This window comes from Amblyomma mixtum, chromosome 3, assembly GCF_055824585.1.
Source record: "Amblyomma mixtum isolate Tamu chromosome 3, ASM5582458v1, whole genome shotgun sequence".
NCBI classification, from domain to species: Eukaryota; Metazoa; Arthropoda; class Arachnida; order Ixodida; family Ixodidae; genus Amblyomma; species Amblyomma mixtum.
Window position 1 is genome coordinate 168750820 of NC_143014.1, and position 24106 is coordinate 168774925.

Here is a 24106-nt window from a genome sequence, read left to right on the forward strand (position 1 = left end):
AGGCATTATCGGTGTAGCTCAACACGTGACATCATCTCAGTAAAACATCGGTATAATTTGTTTTAAGTGCACAGTGATTTTTTTCTTTCAGGAGTGTTCGTCATGTTTTATTATGGCTTACACTGTCTACAGAGTGCCCTTCGACAAAAAGCAGCTCTCCCTTCGCATTGTCGACCATGTGCTTTTAGCTTTTGTCACTAGATGATGCCAGTGTTTTGCATTTCTTGGATCGAGCGGCAACCACGGTCCACTAGAACTTTTGTTGATGAGTAGTACATCACTGTGCTGCAACAGCTTTGGGTGTGGAAACTAAAATGGATGCTACTCCAACTAAGAATGTCCAATTACTGTTTGGAGGGTGAGATTTATGCTAGTTTTTGGCACATTGCCGACATGCAATAATCGTCATCACGCTCGCTGATCATGGTTTACAGCAAAGGGATACATAAAAACAGGCACATGCACTGATCGAAAAATTCTCGGTAAAAATCATCGAAAGCAATCTTCTACCAAATCTACCAAAAAATCCACCAACACAATCGTTGCACAATCCACCACCTTAAAAGCAAGCTTTCCGCTGTGTCGAAAAACATTGGGTGCTTAAAGTTCAGTGTTCGGTCTCTTAGAACGCCTGCTGCTCTCGGCCGCACACAATATAAAGGTGATACCTAACATTTGAGATAAGGTGTCAAACATTAAAAACCATATTGAACAGTATAGAAACAGCCGTGTGTGATCATGTTTATTCCAGAGTGCTCTGGTCACTTCCCGTGTAGCAAGCAGGAAGTGAAAAGGGCATGTTCCATCAGAAATAAAACAAATAACATTGAAAAACAAACTTAACAATGCATTTGCCGCAATATTCTCAGTACCACCAGAAGTGCTATCAGATGTGCTGCACATAAGTCGACGGATTCACTCATGAGTAAACTCACTTGGGCTACTCAGGCTCATATTCAGATCATGATCTGCGTTGTGAGTACGGACTCGCTACTCAGATCATGATCGTTGTTTTTGCGGCAACAGTGGGCACTTAAATTTCTTTCCCCCTTCTCCTTTACTGACAGCGGAGGGGAGGACAGATTACTTCCACAACCAAGGACGCTTGAGGGTAACGCGGCTTGCCAAAGTTTGCGGGCAATGAAAGAAGAGGATTCTGTGGAAGTGAGGAAGATGGCACTTTGTCCGTTTAGTTTAAGTGGGCGTGGTAGTAAGCTGTGTAGGGATGTGTTGAAAGCTTTGACAGAGCTTTATCGAGTCTTTGCGTGGGAGGCCAGAGTCCTCACGCCTCGAGCCCATATTAAGCAGTGTATTCTCATGCCAATGCGAATTGTAATGTGGGTGAGCCCAAATGAGTCACAAGTTGAGACGAGTGAGCTTATTCAAATGAGTCATGATCAGAGATAAGTGATGTTTTGGATTATGTGAAGGGCTCTGGAAATTTCGACCACCTGAGGTTCTTTAACGTGCACTGACATCGCACAAAACATGGGCCTCTAAAATTTCAGCTCCATCGAAATTCGACCACCGCGGCCGGGATCGAACTTACGTCTTTCGGGTCAGCAGCCGAGCACCATAACCACTGAGCGATCAAATGGTCTCGAGTCAAAATTAGAGAGTCAGCCCAAATGAGTCTGAGTGAGCTCAAGTAAGTTGTGAACCTAATGAGCGAGTTCATCAGTTCGAGTGAGCTCAGACCTCTGCGAGTATGAGTTTGAATGAGCCTGTAGGTTGACCAAACTTTTATGAGCGGGCCTGAGTGAGCACACATGATTTTGCAGAGGTATGATGTCATGTGAACAACAAGGTGAAGGAAAAAGAAGCCTGCAAGGAGATGCCCGCCACAGGGTTGCGCAACTGAAAAATCACGGCATTTTACTTATTTACACTCTTGCTGCAGGTGCATATCGGCCGAGCAGACCAGTGTTCAAATGACCAATGTAGCAAATTTCTTGACATAATGAAGTTTCTCGGTTCCCCAATGCCCCCCCCCCCCCCCCCCCCCCCCCCCCCCCCCCCCCCCCCCAAAGCATGTGTATTTGTGAACTCCATGTGACGAAGATGTTGCGGCGGTTTGATATATCAAACTCTCTAGTGCTACGCTACTTGAAATTTGGCTGAATTACACATGACTCGTGATGATAGACCATGAACCGCTCTGACAGGAACGTCTACGATCTCAACTTGTGAACACAGTCAACATAATGCAAAATGCTACAGCGTGATCGGCGCCTCTCTGTGACAAACGCAGCAGTCTACGCAGCTTTTGTTTTTGTAGCATCACATCAAGTGGCACTACAATAGTTCATGTCAAAAAAAAAAAATAAAAAAAAGGACATAGCAAAGACTGCAACAGCAGATTTGCAGCAGGAGCAGGATGGCAGAGAGCGATGGCAACGTAAAGAAGAATCCGATTCCCAGGGCAATGGCAGGTAGGCAGACAGACCTTTTTTTTTTTTTTTTAAACAAGCGAAGAGCACATGGAAAGAGGCGGGTGCTTTCAACTCCAACTCCTCCCCACTCTCCCCCCACCGTGCACAGCGGCGTCGTGCAATTCGCGACAGAGACTACAACAGCTGTTGCTGAGGCAATTGCGTGATCGAGAAATGTAACTCCATGTTAACAGCGGGGTGTTTACTGTGAATGCTTGCTATGCAATTTCTTCGACATTTACTTTCCACTTTGGCTCCTCTTCTGCACGGTCATTTAAAGTTTTCCCGTGAAAACTGGACGTAACGAACAATTGTGGGCTTTTCTCGATTTCGTAGTACATATGTAGCCATCATGCTTTGAAACTGAGGTAGCAGAGAGACCATGAAAAAAGTAGAGCATCTCACCTGAGCGGTTAAACGGAGCAGCCCCAAATGGATCCACCAGGTCACCGCTGCTCATGACTAGACTCTCACGACTCTTCACATTGGATATGCCTGCAGAAAAAACAATGGGAAACATGTGCAGGCTGTTTCACACTTAACAGGAAAACTCTGAGCGTGTCGCATCGTGCAGCGGCGACCCCTGGAATTTGTTGCCGGCGGCAGCTTGTGCAGGCACCGATGTTCGAAGGGTGGAGATTCAGCCAAGTCGTCTGCTTCGCCACTGCTTGCTGGCCGGGAAGTGTATATGTTAGTCCACTGTGTGCTGCCGTAACATGCCGCAACTATGAAGGAACACCAAAATGTGTGCAGAGTGTGCTCAGCCTTTACTTGACCACAAGAGCAAAAAGTACTGAATGGAAAACCGACCACATACAGCTGCACAAGTCAAACACAATAAAACAAACTGATACAAATGAAGGAAGTCTAGACTAGAAAATGGGCTGACAGTGCTGCGTCTTGACAACAAGGTCAGGCGTGCCCGCCACACGTCACACTCTGAACTTCACTTAGTATCTCATTATTTCCCCAGCAGCAGCAATAACAGTGCTCATTCTGGATGGTAGCGGGGTGTCAAGTGTCTCGGTCAGTGACTTGCCAACTCAGAGCACGTCCCATTCGGAGAGAGTGGTGAACTTACTGGTAATTTAGCGCTTCTTAAACTGCTCAAGGTCAGGAGAAATAAATGTAGAAAAGCCAACACGCCCCCTCACCTTCCTTCGGTCACTGCTGAAAAAAGAATGGCATGACTCGATGCAGATACAGGCAGCTTTAAAGGATTCCAGTGATGTGATTGGCTGAAGCCATTTTGGAGCAGCTTTTTGGAGCAGCAAAAAGGGAATTTCGGAGCAGGGAAACAAGCTTTTGGAGCAGCCAAAAGGGAATTTTGGAGCAGGGAAACAAGCTTTTGGAGCAGCCAAAAGGGAATTTTGCAGCAGGGAAACAAGCTTTTGGAGCAGCTCAAGGCTCATTGTTAAGTGAAAAAATTGACTTTGCGAGAAGTAAAATAGTAAAATAAGGAGGAAACCTTTGGGAACAAAAAGGTGCTGTTCAATAGGATGTTAGGGGCATTTCGATGCGAGCAAAATGCAAAAACACCTGTGTACTCAGATTTAGGTGCATATTAAAGAACCCCAGGTGGTCCAATTCTGGAGTCCCCCACTACGGCGTGCCTCATAATCAGATCGTGGTTTTGGCAATAATTTAATTAAATTAGAGGCAATTGTGAAACATCATATGTTGGCCCAAATAACTAATTTTAGAACTTCAGTGTCATGTAATCTTTACCAAGTATAGATCAGCCCTGTGTTATAGCCGCCAAGCCCCTATACGACAGCAGTTATAAATGGACAACAAGGAATTCACTGGAACTTTTATTTAAAAATGACTAGAATGCAGATCACAAGCTTACAGAAAAACAATGAAAAACCACTATCAACGTTTCGAACTGAATAATAATTATGCACACGACAGCACAACTTTTTGGCTTCTTGGCCTATCAAAAAGCAGTGGACCTATTCTGTGCCTTTTTTCCGTGAGCAACATCATTCAGTCTATAACTGCAAAATACTGCCTAGTTGGCTGCCTTAGGCGACATTTTGTCAACAGCAGCTGAAAGCCTTGTTTTCCCTTCAGCAAGCAAGGCCTGCCCACTTTCAACATCACCAAAATTCTTCGTCTTTATGCCATTGTTGATGAGCAGCTCTGCATTCACCAGCATTTTCTTTGCAGTTTCTACTTCCAGCTTGAGGGTTTTGTCAGCATCACTTGGTGTCATCTTGGGTACATTGGCACGCTGCCGTTTGGCAGCCTGCTCTTCTTCAGCTGCCAAACGTTCTCTGTACCTTTTGCTTGCCCCTCGCACTGCTCTGACAACATCAGGCGTAACATCAAAGCTAGACGGGTCACTGCCAAAGCGTTTGGCATATGAAACAATGTTCCTTATGCCATTTACAGTCTGAATTGTCAATCTAGACCTTTCATTAAGTTGCCGACGGTTCACACTAAACCCCCTTTCTACGTCTGCATTTCCGTGTGGAATGCAAAGCAACGCTTTGACAATCTTGCTCAACAGAGGGTACTTGGCTCCATTGTCAGGCTTCTTCTCATCAAAAATGGTCTGCCAGTGCTTTTCAACAGAAATGGATGCTTCTGATTCAATGTGCTGCAGCCGGAGCAGGTTGTATTCGTCCATCAAAGCAGAGATGTCACGCGGCTGTATAACTTGTGGAAGCCCCGAAGCTAGTTGTCGGAGATCACTGCATGAGGATTCCTTTTCCCTGGACTATGGCTTCAGGAAACGTAGACTCTTCAGCAATAAATTACCGAATGGCAGTCGTGACACGAGGTACTCTGTGCACTTGATATAAAACGTTCTGGCACCCAGCCTAAATGCTCTTTTGTCCGCTGCTTCCCAAGATGATATTTCCTGCTCAGTGTCCTCTCCAATCTCCACTTTGGCTTTCCAGTTTGCAGGAGACCCGGCCTGCAGTAGTGGCAGCTCTGTGCCCTTCTTAGAGCTATAGGACTCTTTAGTCATGAAACGTCCACACAGCTTAAAAACTAAAGCCACCATTTCACTATAAAGGAGATGAGCCAAAGGTTCGCTCTTTTGAAACAGAGACAAAAAATCTGTAAACATATCTGCAGCATTTTTCATGAAAAGGAGCTTTGCATAAAACATTCTATCTGAAAACGCTTTCCTCAGGCGTTGACGCAGTTGTCCTCCCAAACGACAAGCTGAATCGGACATGACAACACTTCTGATCGCTGGAAACTGCTCAATGAGGCGATCTACTGCAGGACCTAACGTAAGCCACCTGGAGCTCAAATGACGCAAGAAAACATTGCTCGGCAGTTGAAGCACTTCTTGCTGGGCCTTAATAAAAGCACTTTGTACAGCAGTTTTGAAGAAGTAATATACATCCACGACTGCTGCCTCAACTTCTGAACCAAAAGCATCTATGCCATTGCTGAATGCATTATGAACTTTGTGGAGGCAGCATTCGCCTACATCTATGAGGTTTGGGTACAGTTCCTTCAGTTTCTTTTTCACAGCTTTAATTACATTAGGCCCATCACTAAAGAAACAAATGAAGTTGTTCTGTGGAAGATCCTGAGTTGCCTTCATTGTTTCACTGAGAAGGATATCAGCCGTAGCTGAGCCTAACCTAAAGGATTGAAGATGTTCCACAACCACATGTTTTGTAATGCATGAAAAGTACCTCACCATCACATCTAGTTGCTGGCAACGTTGCTCCGGCAATGGCGTTTCATCGATTGCAATTGAGTAGAAAACATTTGGTCTGTTTAGTTCATCAATTACAAGTTTCCTAAAGTAGGGCCCAAGACCATCAGACACAATGTAGGAGGATTTGGTTCGTTTGCAGGAAAACTGTTTAGCGATTTCAGAATCGGGGAACATCCTCGGAAACAGAGAAGTGGCTGTATCTGCCCAGGAGAAGGGAACTTCTTTGAGAGTAATCCCCAGAACGAAGAGAGTCTCTGCACGAACCACGCGGTCGCCCGAGAGTGTCGCTGAACTCTGCGAGAAGTCCAAATGCGTCTGGCAGGTCTTCGGCGTTTTCAGTGCACCTGCAGAATCACGGTGGTTCTTCGTGGCCTCAAGGTGCCGCTTGCTTGTAGCGTGTCGCTTTATCGCTGCAACACCATGCTGTGTGCATTTAATGGTGTGATTGCAGACAATGCAGAATCCACTGCCATCAATGCCTTGGCGACACCAAGATGATATGTTATCACCATTTTCGTCCTTCTTGCTGAGGATGTCGACGTTGAACTTGGTGGAACGACCTGAGGAACAACAAATTTCTTAGTTTAGTATCGCAGCACACACATGCATTTGCCATGCTAGAAGAATCAGTTTTAGAGACACCAGGCAAGACAACTCCCCAAAAATAGTTTAAAAGCGATTGTATCATCACACACCATCACAAGGCATCACTATACCAGTGCAGTGCTTTTTCATAACGCTTTACAGTCAACGATCGAAAATTCGGAAGCCTGATTTCGGACTGCAGGAGAGATCGAAAACTTGATCAAATAAAACGAAATTCAAGCTTAAAGGGGGCCCCTTGCGATACTGAAATTCTGCGCGAGTCGGTACATTACGACCGCGTGGTTTCGAAATAGTACGGTTCTTGAACGTCTTCCGCCGCACGAACTTTTTTTAAAACCAGTCAGAGTTCGCGGAACTCAATTATGCCGTGTATATTTCGTTTCGAATACAGAAATACAGAAAGAGGTAGCAGCGAAGCGCGTCGGAGCCATACGACTTCATGGAGACGGCGAGCGCGGGAGGAAATGCGTACCCGCAGCAAAACGCACCGCAACCCTGACTTTTCTACCGTAAAACCATAAACAACTGGCGTTTCGATAACAGGATGACGCCCCTCATTATACACAAGCCACCGCCGAATAAGATGTCGATTTGGCTCTAGTCGCTAGGCCTAATGACGGAGGCCGACGGAGCGCTTGCTTCGGCCGTTTCTCAATTCTTACTGTTTCGCCATCTTCGCGTTCTCGTTCTGGACCCAACGTACTGCGGGCGCAATGCAGCTCCCGCAGCGGCGTGTTCGCTTTCCCGTTTAGACTTCGTCTCAACCCGTGCGTCCATCGGGCGACGTGCCGAGGGCAGCACAGCCAGGCCGAGCTCGTGAAAGAGGTCGCCGCCCGTCGTCTGGGCACGTGTCTCGCGGCGAAATTTAGTCATTAGGAGCTTTGAATATGTGCAACACAACTGACCCCTTCGTCCAGCATAATAGCAATATGTTCGTCCGAAAAGTCGTCCACTGTATTAAGAAAGTTCCGTGAACTCACCTTTAAGCTTCGAAAATGCCATTTCAATGATGAGTTGTGCGGCAGCCTTCCACGCACGTCATTGTCCGGTAGTTCGACTTGCCCTACACGCGAAGTGTGCAATGGCGATGAAGATCGATGTCGACGTGAGGATTGATGTCACTCGCAATTGTGGGGCGCATAGACGTTTCAACCTCGAGATATTAGTTTCGCTTTCGGAATGTGAAAATACGCGTTTGGCGCAGCTTTGGCGCAGAATAACAAAAATGTAGCAGGATGTAGCAGGTTTTGCCTTTTGGCGCACATCGGCGCAATTGGCGCAGCTATCACATCACTGGGATTCAAGATTGCTCTCGGTACTCATCTCCTCCACCTCAGTCCTGCCTTTTTATCTGACCAGCGCAGTACCATAGACAAGAGTCATGTTTGTAAACAAAAGTGCTGCTGCGGTCACCAGCGACGCGGGGTGTAAGCAAAAACTCAGTGTGCCTACACTGCGCCAAGCGATACTGCCTTCGAAACCAACTTGTGTATGCGAATATTTCAAAGCGTGTGCGTCTCTTCTGGTTATAAACATTTTTGTAGATGTCCGGAGAGTAGTACAGCACTTTTTCGACCTGTTCGCCAGACGGAATTACCTAGTGGAGCATTGCATAGGCTTCCTTCTCTGCTCCTAACACTACACAATTTTGCCCATATCCTACCGACGTTTAATCGTTTTCTGCAACCGGTGCTGAAAGGCACTTGTTCAAGCTCGCGAAAACGAAAAACAAAAACTACCACAGTGCTGCTTCAAACATTGTGTTTAGTGGCTCCTATGAGCACTGAAGGTGACTGGCAGCAGCTGTTTTTTGTTGTCGTTTTGTTTTGCGCGAAGAGATGCCCGGGACGTAGTGGGGTTGAGTGGCATCTGAAAACGGCCCCCTGCGTTCAACTTACGATCACATACACACGGATTATCGCGTCTAAACTTCTAATGAGAGCCCGACAGAATGTGAATGAGCTGCAGGCGTTGAAATTCTAGCTGTGCAGCCGATCCGTCACCGAACTTGTCCGCTCCACAGCCGCAGCCCATAGCTTTCGCCCTTATCTGACTGCAATAAACTTGTGGAAACTTATGCCGCTGCATCTTTTCAGCATTGTGGCTCAACCAACCGCACCACAACTTGACGGTATATCACGAATTACGTTAAAAAAAATGCAAGTGTGGCATACCAAAGGCGCACGATACCGCCTTTTGTCTACACAACGAAAGTCACTGCTGACGCCAGCATCGCCGCATCTCCTTGACATCGCAGCCTGATGCTTGTCTATACCGTTGGTGACCAGACTTTGCCCTGTCCAGATGGCCCGTATACCGGAGAAAGAATGACTCAAAATTGTGGAACTATGTTGCAGGAACTACACTAAAAAAAAAAAAAAAGAAAGCTCAGATGACAGGACAATCACTAAAAGCTGTGAACAGGATTCTGCAATGTAAAAAAAAAAAAAAAGGACACATCAAAAACCTCATGGACGTCCATCAAGGGCCACAACAGAAGATGAGGATTTGTACCCACCGTTGCAATGTCACCAATGTCACCACCTGTACTGCAATGTCACCATCGAATCTGAGGGGGTGCATGCACTTGTGATTCGAACCAGCACTTGCAATCCGCGCCGTGAACATTTAACTTGTAAAGTGAGGTTGGCCTAGATTCGTAGGAAAGTTGAGCTATGTGATGTAAAATATTAGAACTCAATGGATGCTTATCTTTAGATGCATGCCTCAGTACTACAATGGGTTGCGGCGAGCGGGAGAAGTGTCAGCGTGTGGTCCTGCATCAGCAAAGATGGTCTTGAGCCGCTAATACGCCTCAAAGGCAAGTTCACTGCTGAAAGGTACAGGGGAATCATAGATGACGCATTGATTCCATACGTTCTTGACGGCCCGTTTCCAGAAGGAGACTACACATTCTAGCAAGACAGGTCGCACATCCACACCGCTCGTGTTGTGAACGAGCCGCTCAAAGAGCGTGGTGTTACTGTGCTGGAGTGGCCGCCCCAATCACTGAACCTCAGCATCACTGAAAATGTTTGGGGATCATTAAAAGCATCGCCGGTGTGCCATTCTCTGCGTGGGGCGTCCGACTATAGGCTCTGGTCCACAATTCTCATCGAATGGGATGTGCTGAGCATAACACCTCACTGACCACCTCACTGACCTTACTGACCTACACAATGAGCACTGTCATCAATGCTGCTAGAAACACGACGAGATACTAAGTGAAGTTTGGGGCATGATGTGTGCATTTTCCCGCTGGTGGGCACAATATGCCTGAGGGTAATATATTGCTGTCGAGACGCACCACCGTCAGCTCATTTTCTTCGTCTATATTTCCTTCATTTATATCAGTTCGTTTCATTGTGCTTGACACGCGCAGCCATACAGGAGCAGTTTTTGTTCCAGTACTTTTTCCTTTCATGGTGAAATAAAGACCGAGCACACTGAGCACATATTTTGGTGTCTTTGTAGTCATGACATATTACGGCAGCACACACAGCGGACAAATATACCTGCATGCAGTCAGTACCCCGCATCTCCGATGAAGCAAAAACAAAGCATGCTGTCAAGGGAGGTTTGCACAACTACATTCTTGCCAATGAAGGCCCAGAGGTTGGCGTCGCACAACTTTTAGTAGAGCATGTCTGCTCAGTTCCTGCAGAAACAATGAAAACCGCACGCTGCCCTTGAAAGGCACGCGTCCCGGCCAGCACGTGCAGCTGTAGCAGACGACGTGGCTGAGACTCCGCCACTCGAAGGTCTGCGCCGGCATGAGCTGCCGCCGGCGCCTGACTGCAGCACTCACCGTTGTGCAATGCCACACGCTCCAAGTTTTCCCCTAAGCGTGAAACAGCCTGTACATTAAGACAAACAGCTCTCGCCAAAAATAACCTTCTGGTATTGCAAGGTTTTTTTTTTAAATGTTGGATCATGATGTGCTGGAAAACTGAAGTGTGAGGCCACTGTGCACAATGTAACAAAACTGCAGATTCCGTGATGCCGGAATTTCATATGACAATGGTCTTGATGTTTCATGGGCACAGGGAGTCAACACTTGCTTGATGACTGCAGCCCATGCATACAGATATCTTCATTTTAAGTGCTGGGCAGGAGCTTGCCCTCACAGCTATCAAGAACCACTGTCGCATGAGAGGTTGGTTCCAGGAAGCATGCAAAGGGAAAGTCACTCACTGCTCTGCGAGCCTCGGCGTATCTTATCAAACTCCTGGCCAAAAAGGTGATCCTCAGGGTCTGTCGGGTCGACTGCAGTGCTAGATGCAGGCTCGGCAAAGGGGTTCCAATGGGGGTTGCTCTCAGGCGGGGATGAAGCACGGCCAAGCGAGACTTCAAAGGGTGCCAGGAACTGAGAAGTCTCCTGTACAAATGGCCTGAGTTCCCATGGGGACACGAGGCCAGGACACGAGGCCAGGCACTATGTTTGCATCCAGAATTCAAAAGCATGCCCTCTACTAGTAGTAAGCGCCATACTATGACAGATTAAGGCGTCTTAGCAGTAAAAAAATGTGCGGTATTTTATGTAAAAGAGCTTCAGGTATCTATGTGCAGGTCTCTTCAGAAATTCCTACAAAATTAGCTTGCACGATCTGTATGACTACCAATTAAGTGCAAAGTTTAAATTAAAAACCCACAAAAACATATTTAAATTTAATAATTTAGCTACATTAGAGAAGTTAGTGCTATTAAGCACTACCACAAAGAATGGCAGTATGGAAAAGAATGCCAGCTGTGAGTCAGCAACTGTCCTGTCTGGTTTGTGTCCTGCCCCCCTCACAGTGCTGTTTCAAAATGAATGGGCACCAACTTGCCTGATTACAGTCAAACCTTGATATAACAAACATGGATATTACGAATTATTGGCTACATCTAGGGGTTGGATTGCTCAGTTTCAACCGAAAAAGACATAAAAGTAAGCCGAATTTAGTTTTTGAAATTCGGTTCTATCCGAAGAAGGTCGGTATTTTTGTCGTGCAAGGCATAGCTTGCTGGCTGTTGAGTGATTTACACTCAGTCACGGTTGCAAATTAACAATGTAGGGAAGCCAGGGGCGTGATGAGACGGTGGCATTTTTGGATAAGCCGCGAAGTTGTGCGATTTAAGACATTTTTTCGGCTGTTTACACTGCTCTGCAAACCAGGGAGCACCACCTTCTCACCACCTACTAGCTAAGCACTGTCTGTTCACTATCATCCCACACATAGAGCAGTTAATGAGTAAGTAAGTTTATCAACTGTATGCAGAACACTGACATGAAACCGTGCATGGTCGTCCTGGAAAGCATCATTTTCGGGCACCGCGACGACCGAGCCGCAGTTTCATCGCTGCAATCAACACATAGACCACATGATGCTTCACCTTCTAGCTCAAACAAGCCTGACAACCCAAAGAAAACTTATCAACCGAGTTCTTAGAAGTAAATTCCATTTGCACTCTTGAGTAACGCAGCTTTATCAATAAACTTGTATTTCTTCTTTAGTTACAAAAGCAATTTCTCCTACAAGCACACCTCCAAAAGCAAAATTACTGATAAATTATGCTACATACTGGCAAACGAAATGTTTGCACTGACAAAAATTCCGAGACAGATTCTAAGTGACCTTTGACCACAGGACTGCCACATTAAATCACCAAAAAAAGTCAGTAATTCATTCGTCGAAAATAATACTCGCCGAAAAAAAAAAACAAAAAAAAAACAGGAATTTGCATTCTGAAATAAAGACTGAGAAGAGTCTACCGAATTTTTGAAAAATAAAAACTGAGAAGTCCAAACCCTAGCTATATTGAACTCCTCATAAATATATATATATATAAAAAAAACGTCATTTTCACTTGACATACAGCTTTTTGACATACAGCGTACAACGTACACAACATCAGCCGTGCATTAAGTGTTTCTTTTTGCACAGCCTAACCATTCTTACTCTGTTGAAATGTGGTGCTTTCTGCTCCCTGCAAGCTGTCAACAGAGTAAGAATGGTTAGGCAGTGCAAAAAGAAACACCAAATCCGCGCCACTGAGTGCACGGCTGATGTAGTGTACGTTGTTCCTCTAAGCTGCGGTAAGGAATATATCGGCCAGACAGGTCAGTGCTACAATGAAAGAGTGAGGCAGCACAAGATTGCTGTAAAAAATGGCTACGGCAGCCACATGGCCACTCACTGCAAAAGCTGCAAATGCCGTCCCAGTTTTGAGAACACCGAATTCATTGGAAGGTCAAAAGACAGATTAGAGCGTGAGATAATAAAAGCCTATTACATCAAGCAGAAGGGTGATAGTATCTGCATAAGCAAGCCATCTGTGTCACTGTCGGATGAAGAGATTAGGTTTCTTAGTGGGTCTTTGTCAGCGTTATAATCATTGCTTTGGTCCGTTTGGCACGTGTGTCTTTGTTAAATCACCCCTTGTATCTGGTCTGTCTTTATCTTTTTGCATGCATTGTGGTTATTAAGTGGTTTTTCTGTGAATAAACTCAGTTGGAAGTTGGCGCCAGTCCTGTCTTGTTGTGTGTGTTGTCTCCGTTTTTTAGGGCCAGTACGCCTTTTGCGTAAACATGTCATGCTACAACCAACTAGCTCAAATCAAAGTATTGCTGGTAGGTGGCAGGCTTCAGTGCACTACACGAATGACTGGTGATGGTGCCACAAGCGCTCGCACCAAGGTTTGTACTTTATTTCGTGCTAGTGTTCGAACAACGCCACAGAAGATAGAGCTATGTGGTAGGTGGGTAGCCAAGTGGTCAGCAAGCGTTACACCTTTAGCAAGCGTTAGCAAGCGTCAGCAAGCGTTCCACTGCAGCTCCGAATGAGTCCAGCTAGCTAGCTATGGGTACATTCTTAAACAGCGTCACGGCTGTAATAATCTTTTTCACTCTTTCTACCTCTAATCTTGCTCCTTCAACTTAATTAGTATGTACACCACATGTCTGTCCATCCGTCACAGGCAATATGCACGCAGCACTAATATCTGACAATCTAAGATCTCAGTGCCCTGAAGACACGTGTCTCGATGCTGCGTCAGCTGAAAATTCTGCCTGTATCTAACTGCTTCAGACCTGGAGCACGTGCCCTCCTTGCCTACACACGCCTTTTTGTCCACCGGTTCTCCTCTGCAACAAAGCACAAACCAGCAACAAAACTGCGTGCGAAGGCGCAGGGAGACTTTTTTACAACAGTGCAGTTCCTTGCACAGCAGCGTTTCTTTAGTGCTTTTCTTTCTCACTCGCCTCAAGAGTGCCACACGAATGATCCACAAGTACAGCTGTGCAGAGCTGCCATGATTTGCAGTCTCTGAAAAAGTTCATCTTATCCCAAGGACATATGCAGTGTTTTTTCTTTAAGTGGGTCTTTTTTAGACTGAGTCCCCTGCAAACCAATCAAGTGTTCTGACATTGTTCGTCATATCGTAGAATTCATCTTAATGGGAGTGTATTGTGCTAACAGTGTGTACAAAACTTAAAAACTGCCAAAATATGCAAACTGCCAAAAACATCTTGAAAAAAACCAGTCACAGATTCATGAAATTTGGTGGCAACATTGAAAAATGTGCCTATAGAGTCGTCTGTTGAAATTGTCCGGCACCAAATTTTAGTCTCACAATCTTGCCCTAAGGGCAAGCTCTCTTCACCATGCAAGCGTGTGCCCATTGCTTTGGTAGTACGGCGCAGATAATTTTTTCGAGCTTCTTAGGTTGTGAGAATTGTTCAAGGTAACAAGCTGCTCTGGAGGCAGAACACCCAAGCTCTTCAAGAATGCATTCAAAGCTTCCATGTTGCCAACAGCCTAAAACAGCAATGGTGGTTGTTCACACAACAGTCTGAGAAGTGAACTTTATCTCTGAACATAGTGGCCAGACATTGCCATTCACATACTCTGCAGGAGCTCCGCTCTTACGTATACTCTCAGCCAAATAGCAGTGAGGAGAGCTTACAAGTAGAACTGCAATGGCTGTAGATCAAATTGACATCCATCTGTAGAAATAACTCCAAAACATATTAAGACAAAAATGACTGCCTGGTAGTGTAACGTGAAGATGAACTGAACTTTCATTTACTAAAAAATGAACCCAGCAAGCCGGCTGAGGCTGGGCACAAAAATGAACACAATGAGAACAAGAGGTATGAAAGGTTTTTTCCACTAAAAGAACTCACTTGACGAAAGCTGACGTGTCGCTGACATTGCGCCGATGATGGCTTTTTTGACTTGGTGTCGGAGATGACAGTGGTGTTAACACAGGTGCCAGGCGCTCAGAGGATGGCATTGATGCAGGCTGGCTGGCACCAACACCATCCACACCGACACTTGGAGCTTGAAACCTGCATGCAACAGGCAGCCATGCATTGTAAGTCATTTCTAACACTAATAATTTTGGTACAGCGGCTGGGAGAGGCAGGCTTTCATTCTCAACTGTGCCTTGTCTGATTAAATTCCCGCCCTTTCTGCAATTTTTTTTTTTTTTTTGCATTCAAGAGGAACACACAAATATTCAGAAGCATACTTTCACAGCAATATTAAGGTTTGCACACACAAAAGGAGTTGAAAGGAAACTGAATATTATTACATGGTGAATTTGCAGGCTTTATGGAATTTAGTATGCATGATGTCATGGATGAGCAATTCAGTGCACCAAGATTTCCAGCTATAACTGACTTCCACATATTAATGCAGCTAGATCTGAGCATAAGTTTTGCTTCCTTTAGACTCTGCATGTTTCAAAGTGATTAACGTACAAGTACACAAAAATGTGTCAAAAGCATCATGATGGGAAATAAATATTACTTGGAGAAAACGAGAAAATTTGAATGATTATTAGGCAGCTTCTAATACAAGCATCATGCAGTCTTTTTTTCTAAATCAACATGACTCGCACACAGTGGCAGGAAAATCGCTGCAACGAACTCAAGCACAAGGTCATTTTATGCCTCAGCCTGAGTAGAAAAAAATCCCAGTTACAGGTTATATGGCAGAAGCACATGCACAGCAAAAACTATAACCAACAACTTTATAATGTCAGTATGTTAAACATGTGAATTATACCCAGCTGCACTTAACACCACACAATCCCAGCGTTTACAACCACCACCCAGAAAGGGCAGGGTTGTGGAAAATGTGTAAACTGTCTAGTGCTGCATAGATTACTCATTATGTCCTACCATGAGAACCATTTCTTTCAATTCAGCTGTACGACAAATGGTAAGGAAATACAACTCATATAATCTAGCCTTTGCTACGCAATTCTTGGACACCAGTTACTAGCATAGGAAAACACTGACATTTTTAATAATCCATTCACAATAAGTCAGAAATGTCAGTTGAAAAAGCAATTCTATAAGTTATAGTTAAAAAGCAATATGCTAAAAAATGGTGGCAATGTTTTGTACCACGACCAAGCTACTTTATCCCGTTCTTGAGCAGCACTTTTGTTGTGCTTTAAGGCAAAGCACACATATTCCACTGGTCGACCTGAATTGGAAGTGAATTAAACTGGTTGTTTCAGAGAAAATTTCTCTGTGGCAGGGCACTTTTTTTTTTTATCTGCAGAGGCGGATTTCGCCGTATCTTCAAAGCTGCAGATCTGTCACTTCAAGAATGGGCAGGGCAAGCGGATAACACTGGGAGTTTGCTTGTGTTGGTGATAAGGTGTCATCAGAACAGTTAGAAATTGTTTACCGCCCCAATCAATTTGGACAGTGATTAAAGTAGCTCAAAGAGCAACAGCAACAATGATGAAAAGAACATGCTCCACAAGATGTTGATATGAACAATGTTTGCTGAACCTCCTCCCACCAGATAAAAAGACGCCGAAATGCAAAGAAACTTGCAGTGCATACTAAATAGCTTTCAACTATTTGGTATGCACACATATAGAACGTGCATTTCATTCCCAGTGTTGAGGCTTTGTTGTCATTGGCAATAAGGCCCAACAAAACGCAGCGTACCTTAGTAGTTAACTGCAGCAAACGACTGCTCTGTGTCATCATGAAGCGCTGCTGAAAATTAAAATGCAGAAGGGAAATGCTTGGCCGAACTTCTCTAACTGATTGCATACAACTACTACTGCCAAACTTCTTGCTGGAATACTTTTGTATTTTGCTTATCAATCAGGATTGGGCTGCTCTCTGACATGGATTCGACAATCCGCCCCAAATCGACCAATGGAATCTCCATTAATATTCACTAGCAATCCCACTTTGAAGCTTCCTAGCCCAACTGACCCTTGCTGTTGCTGTCCAGACAGTCCCACGGCCGCTGTAGCCAGAGCTGATCCGGAAGGCACAAACGAACTGCCTACACCAGCCACAGGCCCATTAGTTGCTGTGGAGAATGGCGCCTGGTCAGCCCCAGCACACTGTGCTGCAGCACCATTGCTACCATGTGGCGCTGTCACATTTGCAAAGTTCTGCTGGTCACCAGCACAGTAAGGCGCAAAGAACGCCTCAAGTGAGCTGGACCCAAGCTTTGAGCTTGGCTGACTGGGCTGACTCGGTGTAGTGATGGCAGAAGATGGTGCTGATGCAGATGCCTGTGGTGGTGGTGGTAGAAGACCAGGCTTGGTGTTGCTACCAAATGGAGCAGCAGCAGCAGCAGCAGCAGCAGCGCATGGGCTTCGCATGTTTTCGTAATCTGCAGTGTTACAATGGGTAGGCAGTGCAAACAGCAGGGAAGGGAGAGAAAGTTTCAGGAAGGAGAGAAAGTTTCAGGAACGAACAGCAGGGGGGAGGGGGGAGAGAAAAGCACCGATTCAGTTTTAGTGTCTAGTTTTCAAAAGAACAGGCACAACTGAAAAAAATTTTAGAACACCAAAAACTAGTTATAAGGGAGCAATTACTCTCCCTTTTTACTAAATGCCAATACTGATACCCGAACATAATGGTAGAATAAAACAGTACACACAAGAGAAATGATGCACAAGTGAATTTGAAGGGGTGAAAAAAACAAATGGTGCACTCTTTGACTGTAGATGAAGTGAAAACCATCCATTTCCACACTGACCAACTGTCAAGAACCTCTAAACTTCACTTCCATCTCACCATACATATTCCATTTTTTTTTTTACACTTCTGGCAGCACTCAGTTTTCTAAGGCAGATGACAATCCCTGACACCTAGCAAAACCATTAAAAATAAAATGTTTGCCATTATTATTCTTATTCTACACTGTCTTTTAAAATGAATTAAAATGACAGTACCAACACCAATATGCTCCTAATTCACTTGCAATGAAAAATTGCAATGTACTGGTAGACAGCAGAAAAAGACCTCAAGGAACTATTTTACTTTACAATTTTCTCAGAAATAAAAATAAATGAGGAAGGAATATTTTATATTAAGATAACATATTTGGAACCAGCACACAAGACTACTACTTAATTCCTATTGTTTACATCTTTATAACGACAGCAATAAATTTTTCATCTGAGACTCTGCTAGCCCTTCACTATGAATGCGGACTTAAATGTGATGGAACTTCGCTTCTATTCCCATACATTCTCCTCCTCCAACATTTACACTAACCAAGCTCCAACAAGCCTCCGAGTGCTTCAAAGCATTAAGCAGTTCTACTACGGCATATAACATAACAGCAATCATCCTACATTCCTGACCACTTATTCGGCCTCAAGTGTAATGATAACTGCAATAGGGTGAAGTGTGCCATGTCATGGTGCTTGACTAATTTTTTTATTTTTAAGCTTGCATTAATACTGTGAAAATTTAGCCTTCATACATCAAACACACTGCATACTGTATCACAATATTAGAAAAGTACTTATTTGATTGAAGTGTTTATTGTACTCTGTAGGTGGAAAACATTGTGTGCAAGGATGGCACTGAAATTAGGCAGCATTCTCTCTATTTCAATGGTAAGGCTATGCCTTCGAACCACACAGTGAAACTCCTATTTCATTCCTAGTGACAAGCTGCTTGTTGGGAACTGTAGGTGATGTTAACACAACGAGGCAAATTTCTCACTGTTGACAAAGACTACCTTACAATTTAAACCATGCCTTCTAAGAGCTCAACCCTGTAGCTTAGCCAGCATGTGCATACGCTTTACAAGCGCACAAAGCAAAAGCTAACATACAATATATTTAATTGGGAAAAAGTAAAGGCAGAGCAGGGCACCACAAATTATGTAATCATTCTATAGGCACTAGACGACATAAAGCAAGGCAGAAGCATATTTATTGCATGCACTTGCTGTGTCATAAATACATGTATATGAATGGTCTTCTTGTGCATACAGTTCTCGAGATTACTGGAAAAAAGAAAAGCAAAGACAAGGCTTGTAGACACTCTGTGTGCCCAAGTTCGTGTACCCAATAAATACTTGGAACACTATTGTAACAGGGCAAATGGATGCACAGCAATGAAAATCGCAAAGATATTACATATAAAAGCAGCAGTAATGACAGTGACAAAGAAGTTTTTTTTCCCAAAACCACTTAGCAAGGAATGACCAAAAACTAGCTGCATTACAAACATACAAGACAGAAACAGCAGCAACTGCAACAATGCCACGTTATATACAATAAAACAACAAGATGACAATATGGTCATGTCTTGCATCAAAACTAGACAATTCAGCAGGCAGTAACAACCACCGCAATTAAACACATGACCACCTTAGCGTAAGTACTGTAAGTAATAAAACCAAACACCCGTGTGAGCCCAGCAAGCGTAGACCTTACTGTAGCAGTGTATCTACCCCCTGAAGAAATCAAAATTTTGAAAAGGAAAAAAGATGCTTGAAAATTTAATAGCCCCATGATGAATATCTGGCCAAGTGGTGAGGGTAGAGAACCCTAAATAGTCCAGCAAACGTCTGTAGGCAGAGGACAAGCCATATGTCTGGAAATTTGTAACAACTTAAATTGAACAAAGACTGATTAGCTCAGTAACATATAGGAAATAATAAAATTGCAAAAAAGAAGCAAACATGCTAAGACCATACCTGGTACTGCCTCCTGAACTGAAATGTCAATAGAGTAACACAAAAAAAAATTAGCACAATTTTTTTTCTATCATTAACTTCAGCAGTCAAATCAAAAATGTAAATTAGGTGTAAAAAAGCTGAAGTGCCAATTCCTAAACTAATATATGTAAACAGAGAATAACTTCCTATTAAAATAACTGCAATCATGACGCACAGTCCAAAGCACCCAAATCAAAAGTAGCTTTGGCGCACTACACCTAGATTTCAATTCAGACTTCATGGCATTAATGATCAATAATCAAAGCCTTGCTTATTAGCTAAATGCTTCTTACATATAAGTCAAACACAAACTAACACTTCCTGCACGCACTGATTCTGTTTTGCAAAGTGCAAGATGCAAAGTTAGACCAAAATAAACCAAATGATCCCTTTAATAAATCTAGCTGACAAACAATTAACATGAAATGTGACTGACCAAAGCGCACATAAAGTTTTAAAGAAAACATCTTGGATTTGCAGCTGACCTTCACTTGGATGACTTGAAATGTCTGGCGTAACTGTTTCCCCTTTAGGGTCACTTCCTGTGCCGGCAGAGCAGAGTGGCAAAGTCAAGACACCATAAAAACTTCACGTTCCTGCTTACAAAGTGGCAGCTCATCACAGATGAGCCACTAATAACACTTTTAAAAATGGGCTGGTTTAAGGGGGTACGCAGGGATCAAATAGTGAAAATCTAAAAAAAAATCAGATATTAGAAAACATCAGCTTTAGCATCTATAAGGTCTTTTTAATTATATCCCAAAAATTTTCCCCGAAAACAGACCATAGGTGAATTCAAAATATGCTTTTGTGACCGTAGGTAACAAAAAAACTGGATGAAATCTCCCCAAAAATGGATTTTCATGCGCGATAGCTCAGCTTCTGCACTGCTGCTCGCGTCAAGGTTGGTGTCACCAGAAAGCTGGTCTCACCACAACACTCCCCCCATCTAATCATGTGTCTACAATGAAAAACATAAAAAGGTTATGCGATAGCCTCCACAAAGCCAATGCTTAGTTAGCATAGAGTGGTCTGGCCTGTCACAGAGTGCTCAGAGCATCTTTGCTCCGTTTACAAGAACTCTACAGAAGTCGAGTAGGGCCCATTATTTTAGGGAAAGCTAAACATCGCAAAAGAGAGCAGAGGACTGTTCATGCGTTTCATTTTCAAAACTGACTCTTTGTCTCAAATAATCATCTCGATCCGCACTCCGCAGAGTTCATGTAAACAGCGTTCTTGTGTGCAGCTGCTGACTGGTGCCATTTCTCAGGCAGTATTCTTCTGCGGCTGCATGCAAGATTTTCGCTTTTGCTGACTTATCGGCAGTTCGTGGGGCTGCGGCTGCTATTCTGTGAGATAGCACTCCTTTGTGGTGTGTGAGGGAGAGAGAGCACTTTATCTGGCAACCTTGTTTTAGTCCCAGAGTATTTTGCCTCCATTGCAATGCGACTGCCACAGCCGGGATCGAACCTGCATCCTTGGGGTCAGCAGCCAAGCGCCATAGCCAAGCGCCAAAACTAGGAGGGTGGGGGTGGGTAAGCAAGGATACTGGCTATCGGCCACGTATCAGGGAGCCAAGGTCATTGATTGACTCGTCACTGGTCTTTTTTCTTTATAGGCATTGAACTGTTCTGGCACAAATGTGTGTTCCCCTCGCTTCCCTCCGCACGCTCATGTGTGCCGAAAATGCGCGGTCATCACGAGATGTTCATTGTGTGGTGGCTCCCCCGCTATTGCGCCACACGTGTGAAGGAGGCCATGGAAGGTCTTACTATTTTGGAGCAGTCCCGCTCTGATATTCACAACAGCAGACATGCAGTACACCATGAGAAAACTGCGAAAAGTCATCACTGCCACACAGTTTTCACTATAAAGCAGATGACCATTAGTTATAATTGCTGTGTTGCAAAACTGCTTTCTGTAAGGTTTTTTTTGCTGCCATTTGACTATCAGAACTTCAGATAATTTGGTACTTTTTATTTCCCCCTTGAGGTCTGAATTAATGTGGTTTTACTCTGTTGGGAAACCAATGCATTACTGGTAATTTTTTTTTCCACCATACAACGAGCCTGAGACTGCTGGTTGAGTAAAGACATCATAAGTGCCTTTCACCCATGTTTTATGTTGTCCTAAAGCATTTCGCTACACTTACATACTTACATGGTGAAATGTTCTAAATAACTATTTGTATGCATAGATGTGGATAAAGCAAATCACATTTAGTCTTGGATCATATTAACTCTTTTGCCCGTTGAGCATCGTTAGCCCACTAACTGGGCTAACGATGATTTTGTGTTCCAAATTTGGAACTTTCCGCATCGCTTATGAATGCTGCAGAATCTAGCTAGTAGTAAAAAAAACTGAAGTTTCGTTTCCGATGTAGTTTTCTTTTTCCTGCAAGGGGGCACTTTTTTAACATGCTGTAAAGACACGGCACTGCACTCATTGCCAGCTATGTTATGACGACTTTACCGCTCAACTTTGCAGCCTTCTGCGTTGCTTACAGGAACGCTGAGTGTCTGGCTTGTTTGTAGTCAGAGAACCGAAGTTTCGTTTTCAATGTAGTTTTCGTTTCTCCCTCAGGGCAGCATTTTTTAACACTCTTTGAAAACGTGGTACCGTCAAAGTGGCTTGGCAGCCTCCGCATGCACAATGTGCGCTTCAAAACATCGCAAATCTCAGGACTCTGCTTGATCTGTGAATGATTTTACCAACTACCCATGCAGTAGAGTCTGAATATACTGCCTTTTGTCAGTCAGGATTCATTAATAATAATTCATTAATAATAATTCAATTAATAAGGTTTGACTGTATAGGGTTCCCAGTTATTGTATTAAAAAAAAAAAATACCTACTACGGTATTCACGATACAACATTGATGTTTTCACAGATAGTGGCCAATAGAATAACAATCATTTTCCATATTTCAGAAAATTCTGTTTTTTTTTTCTTTTTAGATACAAGCATGTACTTACAAGCTTTGTTCCATTATTGCCTAAAATCTTATTTTTGACAAATATAATTTTTTGTTGGTATACATGCGATTCACTATTTAAACTTATGTGCCTAGAAAGCACAATTATTTAGCTTTGTTTTCATGTACTGCATTAAATTTTGAATGCAATAGTTTTTACAAAAAAAAAAAACACTGAAACCTGCAAAAAACGGTCATTTTCCTCAGGGTAAGGTGGACCCTGGTCTTGAAAAGAAAATTTTATTAATCTAGATATAGTAATGAAATTTTCAGGCCACATGTATTTTTGTGTGCTGATTTTAGATATGTCATTTAATTTCGTGTAAAACAATTCCTTGAGCACTTGTGCCATTTTTATGCAAGTATTTTGGGAAAAGTTTTGCAGAAAATTTGCTGCAGAAAACTCACTGAAATGCATGCCATTGGGTTCTCTTGACACCAAGAAATGCAATAAGGGTAAAATTATCATCCTGCCTATCATAGAACTTGAGCTACAGGGTACTGAAGCTGCCACTTCAGAAACAGGAATACACACTTTTCTTCTCATTTCTGAAGCGACAACTTCAAAACTCTATAACTCAAGTTCTATGATAGCCACGATGATAATTTTACCCTTATTGTATTCCTTGGTGTCAAGAGAACCCAATGGTATGCATTTCAGCGAGTTTCCTGCAGCAAATTTTCTGCAAAACTTTCCCCAAAACACTTGCATAAAAATTGTACAAGTACTCAAGGAATTGTTTTATATGAAATTAAATGACATCTCTAGAATCAGCGCACAAAAATACATGTGGCCTGAAAATTTTATAACTGTGACTTCATTAATAAAATTTTTTTTTTTAAGACCAGGGTCCCCCCTTAAGGTGCGCTTCTGATAATTCAGACAAAAATCTCTGGTCCCTTGAAGTTGGAATTATTGAGAGTCTACTGCATGTTTAGCTGTACTTCTGAGAGCCAGCAATGGACCGTCGTATGTTTCAGATGAAGCATATGTGCAGAAAGCGGAAGCTCAAGCCTGCCATCCTAAAGAAGACGAAGCGGTCATCAGCAAATGAATTGAACGAAGCGAGGACCATGCCGCCATCAGCGATGAAAAGGATTAGCAGGCTCTGATACGTCGCAGACACAGAAATGAGAGCGGCAGTGAAAGCAATGAGGATCCCGTACGTTGTTTCGGCATTACGATGCGGCCGCAGCACAGGGCAGTTTCCACCGACTGATGACGACCACCAGTGCAATCGCTCAGCAGCATGGGCACATAGGTTCATCCAGTGATGGTCATGCCAATGTGCCGTCAGAGGATGACCTACGCCCCAGTGTCAACGCCCGGCAGACAACGCAAAGACCTTGGTGATGCGTAAACTAGCCAAGACGCCATGGCGCAAGTTCCGGCACGAGTAATGTTCCGTTTTTT

At 43.7% G+C, this 24106-nt stretch overlaps 1 protein-coding gene across 3 annotated transcripts in view; it reads right to left on the bottom strand.

Moving 5' to 3' along the window:
• The window catches only part of Nak (Numb-associated kinase), an 89102-nt gene that overhangs the window by 25173 nt on the left and 39823 nt on the right, over window positions 1-24106 (bottom strand). The window contains exons 11-16 of one of the 3 annotated variants that reach the window (XM_089581865.1): window positions 20204-20260; window positions 19698-19715; window positions 16961-17369; window positions 14897-15061; window positions 10924-11120; window positions 2838-2927 (exon numbers count right to left, since the gene is read on the bottom strand). In XM_089581865.1, the coding sequence (XP_089437991.1) occupies window positions 2838-2927; window positions 10924-11120; window positions 14897-15061; window positions 16961-17369; window positions 19698-19715; window positions 20204-20260 (936 nt within the window). The remainder of the gene's footprint in view (window positions 1-2837; window positions 2928-10923; window positions 11121-14896; window positions 15062-16960; window positions 17370-19697; window positions 19716-20203; window positions 20261-24106) is intronic. The other 2 variants (XM_089581866.1, XM_089581868.1) reach the window with 2 other exon arrangements.